Source organism: Canis lupus, chromosome 17 (assembly GCF_011100685.1).
Source record: "Canis lupus familiaris isolate Mischka breed German Shepherd chromosome 17, alternate assembly UU_Cfam_GSD_1.0, whole genome shotgun sequence".
NCBI classification, from domain to species: domain Eukaryota; kingdom Metazoa; phylum Chordata; class Mammalia; order Carnivora; family Canidae; genus Canis; species Canis lupus.
This window is the reverse complement of record NC_049238.1, coordinates 13,023,159-13,036,049: the sequence shown is the minus strand read 5'-3', so window position 1 is coordinate 13,036,049 and position 12,891 is coordinate 13,023,159. Positions and strand designations below refer to the sequence as shown.

The following is a 12,891-nucleotide window of genomic DNA, read 5'->3' as shown; positions in this document are numbered from 1 at the left end:
CAACAACAAAATGAGCGTGAAACTGCAAGCAGTTTTGTGTTGTCGCAGAGTGTGACAGGCATTGGAGAGGGCAACAGCAAGATGAAGATAAGGCTGGAAAGTAGTGAGGACAAAGTTGTGAAAGGCTGATTAGCCTATATAGAGGGTCATGTATATTATTCTTTTATATGCATATTTCTTGCTAGAATACATTCTTTAGGAGCAAAGGTTATATTTTATGTAATAGTATTTACTTCAGTATAAGGCATACTTCCTTGGACATAATAGATGTTCAGCAAAGGAGAGTTAAATCACCTGAAATGAGAACATCTACTGAAAGTACTTTGAAAATTATGCCATTATTCAGCTGTCAATGATTATTGATTGATAGCAAGGAGTGACTATTCTCTGCTCTAGATAGTGACGAAAGAAACATTCTTTTGGTCCATATTTTTTTCCTGAACCAAACCTATTTCCATTTTTAAATCATAGCACTATGAGCAAACTTAAAATACTGAAATAGATACTTTTTGTTTGTGGCAAATTCTGGATTCTCCACTCATTAAAAAGTATCTGATATGATTAAAACAAACTAATATGGGTTTTTTGGTTGTTTTTTTACATAAGGTTTTTACAATATGTGCTGTCATGAATATAGAGTCTTTCAAATTGTCTGTCTTTGACCTTAGCCAGACAAGATATAAAAAACTACTTGGCTGGCTACAGCTGCAATTCTGTGGTGAGAACTGATTTACATAGTAATGTAGCTAAAGTATTGGAAGATAGCATTTGATTCAGTATGACACTGGTAACTGTTTAACAACTGGCTTTCTAGAAAGGAAGATACAAATAAGGAAACCCTGATTTGTAGTATTTGTTGATTTCAGTGATATAAATACTTCCTTATGGTCTACTCCAAAGTACTCACATAAAATATCAAAAATATGTGGTTGGGAAGAGATGCTGACAATCAGTTCATTTGAACCTGTAGGAGCTAGCCCAACACATTGTTAATTTGATGTTAAAAATAACTATTGTAATTTTAAAAAGTTTAATGCACATCTATTTGCATGTGCAACAGTCATCTAAATGCTTTACATGGTGTATTTCATTTAATTTACACAACAGCCTATAAGATAAGTTCTATTTTATAATCCCCACTTACAGGAATCTGTATTTCAGAAAGGTCAAGCAATTTGCTTACATTACACAGATAGGTAGAAGTGGAGCATAGATTCACACATAGACAATTTGATGCCAAAGCCTATTCACCCACCACGATATTTCTTTCAGGATAAAAAAAATTAGGTTATGGTTAGCATAGTTTCCGCGTTAAATGTATTCATATTTAATGCATATATATATATAATTCTTTAAAAAGTTGAAGTAAATGATAGTTCTATGAATTTGCAATGTCCAACTAAATACTTCTTGCATAACCAGTCAAAACAAAGTGATTAATCTCAGCAGAAAAACTATACAAAAAGGAAAACAATCTAAGTAATTATAAGTTTGTATAATGAAAAAAATGATAGAAATTTTACCATTTTGAAATCTTAAAAAGATTTCTTGAGGGAAGGTTAATTGAAAAGAATCACAATTATTTTTTTAAAAGAGCTGTTATTTACGATTGCATGAATTCCAAAACTAATAGACTCTTGCTTTTATTTCAGCAGCAAAGAGTGTTTTAATTGATGCAGAAAATTTATTAGAACATCAAATGGATGTTGTAAATAGCTGAACATTCCCACTTGGTTTTCTAACACTGAGGGCTCAAGAAAAAGGTTATTTTTGACTGGCTAAATGTGCAGAAAATGTAATAGTACATTAATAAGGTAAGATTTTAAAATGAAAAAGAAGAGAGAGCAGATAAAACTGTGAGTGTCTAAAAAGACAAGATGGCTCTAAACTTTGGCATCACTTTAGAAGATTTCAAAGTAAGACCTGCCACTACCCTTAAGGCAAATAGACAAGTAAGTATGGCCAAGGCTGAAATTGTGAGAGGGCCTTATGTACTGGGGGAAAGGTCAGAACTTTAGCACTGCAGGAAAGCAAGTTGTGTTTTGGAAGTAGACATAAGCTGAAAAACCAGTTTGGAGATAAACTATAAAGAATGTTGTATGCCCAGCTGAAGAGCATGTATTTTATTCTGTAAGTACCAAAGAATCTAAAGAAGTTCTTACAGAAGTAATAATAGGATTAATATTTTAAGACAAAAAGCCTTATGGTAGTGTTGGGTAGAAGTTGAGGGGAGATGAATAAAAGGATTAATTTATTACGGTATTCTCAGACGTGATAAAGGCCTAGAATAAAGCTGAGATACTATGGGTAAAGAATGAGAATTAATTTCAGGGTTATGTTTGATGTAAAATTAACAAGATTTGGTGAATGTCTACATTCGGGTTGGATTTGGGAGAAAGAGTGAAAAAGAGAAAAAGTTAAGAACATGAAGAGTTTCTAGGTTAGGAAATTGGGTAGGTAACGATGTTATTAATGACAACTGAGAATAAGGTGATGATTTATAATTTGAAGTATTTGCACATACACTGTATCATTTAAGATTATATTTATATTATAAATGACCATTAAAGCTTTGCTGAACGGTTAACTGCACATATGGATATACATGCCATCATGGTTTTCCAAAATATTTTCCCACCTAGTGCTTTTTAGTGACTTGGTAAATGAGTTATTTATGTTACAACCGTATTTGTTCTATTTATTTATTTATTTATTTATTTATTTATTTATTTATTTAACCATATTTGTTTTAAATATTTTTAACAATGATGGTATTTTCTTCTCTAACCTCTGTATTTGGTTTAAGTTTTTGTGTTAGTGGTTCTTATTAAGTCTTTAAGAACTATTTATTATCTTGTCAGTCCGGAAGTTTCAGGTTTAGCATATTTATACATCATTTATGTAATTTATTAAAAGACGTAAGAGAAAAACTGCCTCATCAAACATCAGGTCCTACCATTAAACTTAAAAGATGTTAAAACTGGTAATATTTAAAGTCAGGCTATATAGATCAGTCCTTAAACAATCCATAGTTTTTAAGTAATAGTGTGATGGAGATCTAAAAAAGAGTGTGTTTTTAGAAAACTAGTAAGACGAGGAAACAAACACCAAATTACAGATCAATCTAGAATCACCAAGCTATGGCATTAAATAGGAAGCTTGTTCTTGGGGTACCTCCCTGGTTCAGTTGGTAGAGCATGCTACTCTTGATCTCGGGGCCGTAAGTTTGAGCCCCACGTTAGGGACAGAGTTTACTTAAAAAAAAAGGAAGCAAGCAAGCAAGCAAGTTCCCAATATTATGTTAGCGCACAGTTAGCTAATAAGCGAGTTGGTCCTCATGGGCTGATCACAAGCATGGAACAGATTGCATTAGTATGGAATGCAGAATTGTGGAAAGCCTGAGGTTAAAAAAAAAAAAAAAAAAGGAATGGAATTCGAGATACATAGAAGTAGGGCTTGGAGAACTCACTGATGCAAATTTGAACAACTGCCCTGTTCTCATTGTTAGTGTGGATGAAGTGCTTATACTGCAAGGCTCTCTACAAATTTAAGCAAATATTTCTCTGGAGGAATTTACAAGCTAAAATAATAGCAAATGCCAGAACTGGAATCACAATATATTTAAGAGTATTTACAAGACAAGAGGCTGATGAACATCTCATTACCTAAAGTAGTAAGCTAGTCCTATCTTGCCATATATGCTCACTTTGGTTCTAAAATTAGGATTCCTCTTGTATGTTATTGTGGTTTTTACGAATTTTTACCAGAGAACATAAACCTGACCAACTCCGAAACAATCTCAAGGGGAGTGAGGTTTTTGATGATTGAACAGTAATCACAAGTTTCTTAATAAACATGTATATAATAATAATATTTTGAAAACCATTTTCTTTTTTATAGGATTATGTAATTGAAAAAAAAATCAGAACTGACTTGAAATAACAAATTATTCCCAAGGCAGAAAAAAAAAAAGAGAAAAATAATATCCACACAATTTATTAGGTAGGAGTCGGAACTGTATCATTATTTATGATTAAAAACCTGGAATAGGGGCAGCCTGGGTGGCTCAGCGGTTTAGCGCTGCCTTCAGCCCAGGGCCTGATCCTGGGGACCGAGGATCGAGTCCCATAACGGGCTCCCTGTGTGGAGCCTGCTTGTGTCTCTGCTTCTCTCTCTCTCTCTCTCTCTCTCCCCCTCGGTCTCTCATGAATAAATAAATAAAATCTTAAAAAAAAAAAAAAAAAACACCTGGAATAGTTGAAACATACACTTTTTATCTTTAAGTTATTCTATCCACAATATTGGGGACGGAAACCCCACAGCACACATGAAAACGATTTCTCCTCAGTTTTGGAGCGATTAATAATTATCTGGATAATTATTTCCACATTTCCGCCCCCCTGAAATATTCAGATAGTTAGATACCAATGCCTTCTTGCCCCTAAACGCACTTAATTAGTGAGGTGGAAATCTGATTTCAAATGCCACCGGGATGAGTAAGAGCATTTTTAAAAGTTTTTCCAGACACAGAGTAATTTGGTCCGGGGCTCACAAAAACCACACTGTTTTTTTTTGTTTTTTTTTTCTTTTCTGGAGAAGACGCTCCAGATCAACTGTGGCGAAGCCGCTTCTGAGGAGAACAGAATCTTAGAATTTTAAAAACAAAGTCGTCTGCGTTCTCTAACGTAGAGATTCTTTTTCCCCTTAATTCTACCAGAGGGAAGAAAATATTTAGAACAGCTATAGTCCCGGCACCGGCAAGAGGCGCTAAAAATAAACGCCGTAACGGCTCGGGAGGCTCCGTGCTTTGAGGGAGAGGCGACCGGAGCTCGCGGATTTAAGGAAGCGAGGGGGCGGCGCCGGAGGGCTGGGGGCGTGTCGGGGGCGTGTCGGGGGCGGGGCTTCCCCTGAGGCTGGGGCCGAAGTCCGCCTCAGGGGGCGTGTCGGGGGCGGGACCGGGGCGAGGGGCGGGGCTGAGGAGGAGCCGCCCGGAACCCGCTGAAAGACCAGCCCCCACCAGAACGCGGGGCAGAGGACCTCCGCCCGCCGTCATGTCGCTGTCGCGCTGCGCGGCGCGGGGCGCCCAGCTCGGGGAGGCTGATTCCCGCGTAGCGCCTCCCGGGGACCCTGATGATGCCCCACCCCCCAGTAGTAAGCGGCCCCGTCTACAGGGGCCCGGCAGTGCCTCTGAGGGGGAGTGGAGGCTCCCTTCGGCACCTCGCTTGTCTGAGGCGGAAAAAGTCTGGCCGTCGCCGCCCAGAGCCTTCAGGGCGCCGCTTGTGTCAGCTGCCGCGCTTCTGGATCCCTCCACGGACGCGCGTGCGGGGAGCCCAGTCAGTGGGGCGCACGTGTGTAACCTGGCGAGGTGCCAGGACGGCAAGCGTGAGAAGAGCAGTCGCGTGCAGCCTCTGCCCTCAGCAAGTCCAGATGGGGGCGTGAGGGCTCCCGGAGGGTCTCGTGAGGCGGGGCCGCGCGGCCCCGAGGCCCAGGGAGGGCCGCTTCCGTCCGCCGCCGCCGCGCGCTGTGTCCCTGGAGGCGCGAAAAGGGCGGATGGAGGACAGTACTCGGTCCGAGGGAGAGACGGCGTTCAGGAAGGCCGCGGTTACGTAAAACAGACAGAAAACCTATTCTTGGGTATTACCCTCTGCAGGGAAATCAAATCAACGTGTCATGACACGAAGAGCAGGTGTCGAGCCGACACTGTTAGGCCAGCAAATAGGAAAGAAAATAACGTTTCCGCATCTACGTTACATGTATCGAAATCTCCAAACCAGCCCAGCATGGAAATTGCCAGACCCAGCTATTTTAGAGATCGCAGCACAATAAGTATCCCTGAGTTTCCAACGGATTTAAATAGCAAAATGTCCTCTGTCTATTTAAAGGGAATTGCAAAGAAAGAGAATGACAAAAACGAGGCATATGTTAGGGATTTCACAAACATTTACTGGTCCCAAAATAGACCTGATGTTAAGAAGCAAAAGTTACAGGATGGTAAAAACATTGCGGATGCCGAGGGAGAAAATATTTTTTCTGCATGCTATGAAAGTAACCACCAGTCACTCAGCAACCAAAATATTTGTGTGAGAAAAGAAGACTTGATCAGTTTCAACTACTATAACCACAGTAGCATCAAATCTGATGTAACAGGCTCCGAAAAGAGTATCACTAGGATACTAGGGAATGCAAACTCGAAAGAAGCAGAAACATGCTTGGACATTGACGTGTTTACCAGATTAGAGAAATCTCAGAGCCGGGACTATGACATTAAACACGTTTTGGAAAAGAGGGAAGGTTGTCTGGTTATAGAAACTTACAAGACTCAAAGTGAAAATGTTAAAAAAACTGGAGAAAAATCGAATTTTCTACAATTATTAGAAATAGGTCTTTTAAGCAAAGAAGGTTATCACCATGCAGATGCCATAAATACATGTGAAAAACAATTAAAGCCTCTCAAGATTGGAACACTTGGTAGCCAAAATGCTTTAATGATTTTTTTCGGGTTAAAGGGTGAAGGAGAAAATAATAATATGGTAGAGTTAAGATATTATACGGCACAAGAAGGCTCTCATTTAGGCAATATTTTTGAGAGTCTCATTATGGCAATTTTTTATTTGCGTGAAAATATTTCAGGAAATCGAAAAGGTGACAATATTTTAACCTGGTATGAAATTTTCAAAGATAAGAGACAAATTAGTCTTCAAAATCTAATAACTAAGACTATGAATGTCAATAGAAAGAATATGTTAAGCATACATTTGCAAACCAGTGTCTCAAAACCTCTAAATAGTATATTGAAAACCAACATAGCTTCTTTGCTTAATAGCTTTGACTCTTTAAAAAGAATTGAAAATGGTTCTAAATTAGAGGAGAAATGCATTGCCAAGTCGATAATGCCTTTGCATTATTCAAAAAATATTCTAGAGGAAAATCATACTGTAAATCTAGGAAGGATTTCAACTTTTTCAAGACAATTAGGAGATATGAAACCTATATTAGAAAAAAGAAAGTTATTTAAAAGTGATCAAATTTTTGAAGAATGTAAGAAAAAACCCATAAATTCTTTCATTCTGACAACTAAAAACAAACCTTTTCCAACTTTTGAAACATACAAAAAAATTCCTCTTTCAATGGATTTTGATGACGGGGATGAAATTTCTTTGACAAAAGAAATTTATGAGACTAAGAATTGTCCTGAACAATTTACAAATGACGAAAATTGGGCTCACCGTAGTCCTAATACTGTTGAAACACTTAAGTCTAGTTCTATATTTAAACGGAACAGCCACAGATATACTAATGAAAAATTTTATAAAATAAATATGTACAATCAAAATTTAGATATTGAAAGAAAACTGGAGCGTAATAAGATAAGTAGCTTTAATTTTAAGTGCCTATTTGAAGATTTCTTCAATACTAGGCAACAGGCCATACCAACAAACCACAATGTAAAACATAGTGAACAAACCAATCCTAGGAGTGTAACTGAATTGCTAAATTTTGGGAGCTTGCAAAGTGAGACCAAAGAAAAAAAACATGACTCCATTTTGAAGGCAGAAGCAAATGAAACGGCACAAAGTTTAACAAACAGTGTTGAAGTTAACAAAGACACTAAGGTGGAAAAGGAAGAGAAAAATAATTTTTACTCAATGGATGGCACGTTTTCTGTGCAACCAGTTTCACTAATGAGTAAAGTGAATGCGGAAGAAACTAAGTATGTTCATCAAAATAATGAAGCTGATAGAAATGAAGATGAGGGTGTTTTGCAAGAAAGTGAGTTAGCTAATTCAAAGCACTTTCATCCAAAGAATGACTCTTCAGAATGTGTTATTCATCAATTTGAAACTGATTTGAGTCTAGGGAACAATGAATGTTTTCAGGACTTAAATGCTGAGTGTTTATCAACAGAAGCTCTGACAATAGCAAACGATTTTGAGATGAAGAGTAAATTTGATTTAGTACTTGCAGAACTTCATATGTTTCATGAAATCAGTCAGGAAAGCAAAAATCTAAGCGCTGTAGGAACACACAATGGGCAAGAGATTTACTTTAGAGAAAATAACGATATTAAGGAGGTAAAAGTGGAGATAAAAAAAGATTTGCCAACGGTTACAGTCAACAAAATATGTGAGTCTTCTTTGCTCTGTGATACTCCTAAGAGACACCAAAGTTCATTTAAATGGGAAAGAGCACCGGATCACGGAGAACAGGAAGTTCCAAATGAATATAGCCGTCCAAGAACATTGGACGAAGAATTGCTTTATCCCATTTCCAAGGAAGGTATGAAATTAGTTTTAAATGTTTTTTCCTTGGGACTCCTGGGTGGCTCAGTGGTTGAGCATCTGCCTTTGGCTCAGGTCACGGTCCCGGGGTCCTGGGATCGAATCCCACATCGGGCTCCCCTGCAAGGAGCCTGCTTCTCCCTCTGCCTGTGTCTCTGCCTCTCTCTGTGTGTCTCTCATGAATAAGTGAATAAAGTCTTTAAATAAAATAAAATGTTTTTTTTTTCTCATGATAAAAAACTTGCTGCTTTTGTTTCTGGATAGGCCAATAATATAATTTTGTGAACAAAGGAGAGAGGAGTAAAGAGTAAGACAGTATTTACTGACGCACATTATTTTCCTATGAAAGGCTGTTCAAACATTAAATAATATCCTGAAGTAGAAGGTCACAAGTGATGAAATTTTTAAAAGGAGCCTTGATGATTCCTGCTTCATGTATCTCAATATGAGAAGCCAATAGGAGGAAACATTTTTGAGACAATAATTTGTTGATGGTATTAACATTTTATGTAAAAGTTGCTTTTTGCTGTAACGTATTGATTTTTATTTTCAGACTGCGAGAAACCTTCACCTAAAAGGTCTGCTTTTTTCTCCGATGAACTTGAGGAAAAATTTAATTATTTGCTGAAGGGAGGTAAGATTTTTGGTTATTTTCTAGAATACCTTCTGAGATGATTATTGCATTTTGTATTTTTAGCATGAGGAGAGTATACTCAGGTTGTTAGAATATAAATACAAAGATGTAGCACTTTTGTAACCATTAATAGTTTACGGATGCAAATTCTGATAGTTAAAAATCAGCTAAAAATTAAAATGCCATTTAGAATATTCCTGGGGAGTGTGCTCTACAAAACTGTTTCAATATTTGCAGTGATGCATTGCAGCAACTTTGTGATGAAGACAGGTATTGTGTGTGTCTGATACACACATCTAATGTGTGTAACATTAACTGGCAAAACCAAAAAAGACATTTATCTAAGATAGATTATCACTGATGAGATGTTACTCCCAATTACATATTTATTTATCTAGATTCTCCAGTCTTTAAATATTATGGGGCTCTCTATATGGATATTTTATTTAGTAATTAAAAATTATTATCATTTAGGGGCACCTGAGTAGCTCAGTGGTTGAGCGTCTGCCTTCAGCTCAGGTTGTGATCCCTGGATCCTGGGATTGAGTCCTGCCTCTGGGTCCCTTCAGGGAGCCTGCTTCTCTCTCTGCCTATGTCTCTGCCTCTCTGTGTCTCTCATGAATAAATAAATAAAATCTTTAAAAAAATTATCATTTAGATATTTAAAAAATTTTTAAAGATTTTTAAAAAATGTATTTATCTTAATTAATATTAATTCCATTCCTTGGAAGACCAAAAGCCCCTAGGTAGTTTCTTCTCCCCTGAATAAAGGGAAGGATTGAGAGAACAACACTCTATGATACTCCAAGCAAAGTCTGGAAAGGATATGGGTTGTTTCTTCTAGGACAAACTGAAAGGAAGAGATTGGGTTTAGGAATGTATTTTGAAAGAGAAAGGAAGAACATTAGGGATCACATACTCATATTGTCATCATGGTCACAATTGTGGTAGTGAAATGGCTATATGAGGAAAATTGAAGTATGTGCAGAAATTGGAACAGAAATGTTATATTTGTTGGGAATATCTGAACCCATAATAACTCTATTGTACCTTCACCAGGAAAAGAGCCTCATCATGAAATATGAAAAATAATACAATAGCCAGAATTATTTAGTACTGTGTTAGGACAGTCATCTTGGATTTGGTTTCAAAGTGTGTAAAAAATGGAGTGATTTTCCTGAGACTTGGGAAAATTCATATTGTGAGGGAAAAGTTGGGAAATTGTGGGGAGTGCGGCTAGTAAACATGGACTATTTCTGCCTGGGTGGAGTGGATGCCTGCTTATGCCAGGTGGTTTTAAAGGCATTGGGAAAGGGCTGGTTCCCCAGTGGTGCTGAAATGTTTTTGATACCTACAAACTTACCATGATGCCTCCAGTTAAATGTCTACCAGTAATGTCTCCAGTGCATCCTGGTTCTTTCTTTCTCCTTTCTCTGTTTTTTTTTTGTTTTGTTTTGTTTTGTTTTGTTTTAAGATTTTATTTACTTATTCTTAGAGAGAGAGAGAGAGAGAGAGAGAGGCAGAGACACAGGCAGAGGGAGGAGCAGGCTCCATGCAGGGAGCCCCACATAGGACTCATCCCAGGACCCAGGGATTATACTCTGAGCTGAAGGCAGATGCTCAATCACTGAGCCACCCAGGCGTCCTTTTATGACTTTTTTTTTTCTTTTATGACTTTTTAAAACTGATTTTTAAACTTATTTTAAGATCAATTAGTTAACATAACACTGATTTTTTTTTTAATTTTTTTTTTTATTTATTTATGATAGTCACATAGAGAGAGAGAGAGAGAGAGGCAGAGACACAGGCAGAGGGAGAAGCAGGCTCCATGCACCGGGAGCCCGACATGGGATTCGATCCCGTGTCTCCAGGATCGCGCCCTGGGCCAAAGGCAGGCGCCAAACCGCTGCGCCACCCAGGGATCCCATAACACTGATTTTTAAAACGAATAATTTCTGGCAGTGTGCTTGAATGTTTAGAATCGTTAACTAATACAAAGTAATGAATCAATCTGGTGTACAATAATAAGAAAAGGGATCACAATTTATTTACAAGAGGTAGAAAATCCAAGGAGATGAAGAAGCATATCCTCAAAGCCACAACTAGGTGTCTGTTTAAGGGCATATGCTTTGCAAAGGCCTGTTGTTGATACAAATTGGTTTGGTGATTTCCTATGCATTGCAAAATTACCAGAAGTATCCGTCATATTGGACCATGAAAGAGGAAAGCTATTCTTTGAAAAATTAATCAAATAGACTAATCATGGCTTTGTTCTGAAATAATAATCTCATAATGAAGAAGTCCACTTAGCATAAATTGCTGAAATTATCTAATTTGTGAACAAATCTAGTGTATCAGAAATGATCCAACAATATTGTTTTATTTGGACAATCCCTTTTTCTTTAAAAACTGAAAAAATTAGTAATATGCTTTTTCTCTTATTTTTCTAATTCACTTTATCCTTTTAATGTTGAAAAAGTATCATAAACTGATTTATAGCTACTTTTCTGGTAAGTTGTTTTCTCCCTATTTATATATAGTTAAACTTTGTATTTTATTTCATTAATATTTACATAGATAAACACACAGATTGGTTCAGCTTAGTAGAAATTATGCTGTTTATCTTTTGTTAGAATTATTATTAGGTTGAATACACCATTTTATTCAAATGTGCTATTATATTAAGGTTCATACTAATTCCTTAAAGCTGGCTTAAAGCTTGATACATTCTTAGCTTTACATTTGGACCTCGCTATTTTTTTAAATGCATTCTGAAAATTAGAGGAATTTTTGTATTTCAGTGTCAAGAATATTTAATCCAATGTGTTTGGTCAACCCATTGTTGTCCATGAAATGTTTTGAACTTTGTTGGGTATGATAATATGATGTTAAATAAAAATTTCAAAATCAGAGCCCTCCCTTTACTCATAATAGATGAAATACATTTGTACACTATTATTTATAATAATCTTTATTAGAAGCCAAATGAAATCATTAACAGGATAGCTTACTGTAGCTTACTGTTTAGCTTCTAATAGTAAAATAATTTGGTTTTTAAAGCTACAACATCAAGCTAACTGTCTAGTTTTGTTATTGTTGTTAAGTCAGACTGCCTGACTGGAATGCTGATTTTATTTAGTTGCTATTTTATGTGGGTAAGTCACTTAACTTTTTTTGTGCTGAGGCTTTCATATTTTAAAAATGGAGATTAAGTAAAGGATTAAGTAAACTAATTCAGTTAAAGCACTCAGTGACAGTAAATGTTGTTAGATGATGATAAGTAAGTAAAACTTTTTAAGCTAAGAAACCACAAGTAATTTTTATTCCTCATGCACTTTTATTGTCTTGTATTTTAGGTAGTAATTTTTCACATGGGATTTCAAGAGTACTACCTCTTAAGACATGCAGTCGACCAATCAGAATTGGTTTGTCAAGAAAAGCTAAGCTTAAACAACTTCATCCCTATCTGAAATAAATGTTTGAGAACTTAAAAGAAGACGCTGGACTTTAATATTTCAAAACATTTCACAAAATTTATAAATCTTTTGTCTGTTACTTTGGTTAAATGCTTTCTCCAAGATTGAGAGTTTTGAGCTTTATTTTATTATGAAGTATGGAGAGGGTTTGTGTGTGTATGTGTGAATGATCTAATTACCTTTATTTGTTATAAAATATTTCATTGATGTTTTCATATTATATTACAATACATACATTAAAGGCTTTACATGATCTCATAAAACATGTCAACTTATTATTTTTCATGATATACGTGTATAATGCTTTTATGGAGAAGAGTGATAACCTTTATAGGTTTTCTCAAAAGGATCTGTAATTCATAAAAAGGTAGCAAAGCATTGCTTTAATCCACTTCCCTTATTTTTCAAGTGAAAAATGAGGTGCAAAGATAATGGGTTTTTTAAGGACCAAAATTAGTGTCAGGACTGGGACAGAGGCACTCCCTGAAGAATTCTTTCCTAC

General features: G+C 36.5%; 1 protein-coding gene across 1 annotated transcript; it reads left to right on the top strand.

Moving 5' to 3' along the window:
• Nucleotides 1–5,023: 5,023 nt before the first annotated feature.
• On the top strand, nucleotides 5,024–12,652 carry RAD51AP2 (RAD51 associated protein 2). The gene is made up of 3 exons (XM_038560823.1): nucleotides 5,024–8,277; nucleotides 8,833–8,913; nucleotides 12,270–12,652. Exons 1-3 carry the CDS (start codon nucleotides 5,052–5,054, stop codon nucleotides 12,386–12,388), a joined length of 3,426 nt encoding a protein of 1,141 aa, XP_038416751.1. The 5' UTR covers nucleotides 5,024–5,051; the 3' UTR covers nucleotides 12,389–12,652.
• The last annotated feature ends 239 nt before the right edge of the window (nucleotides 12,653–12,891 follow it).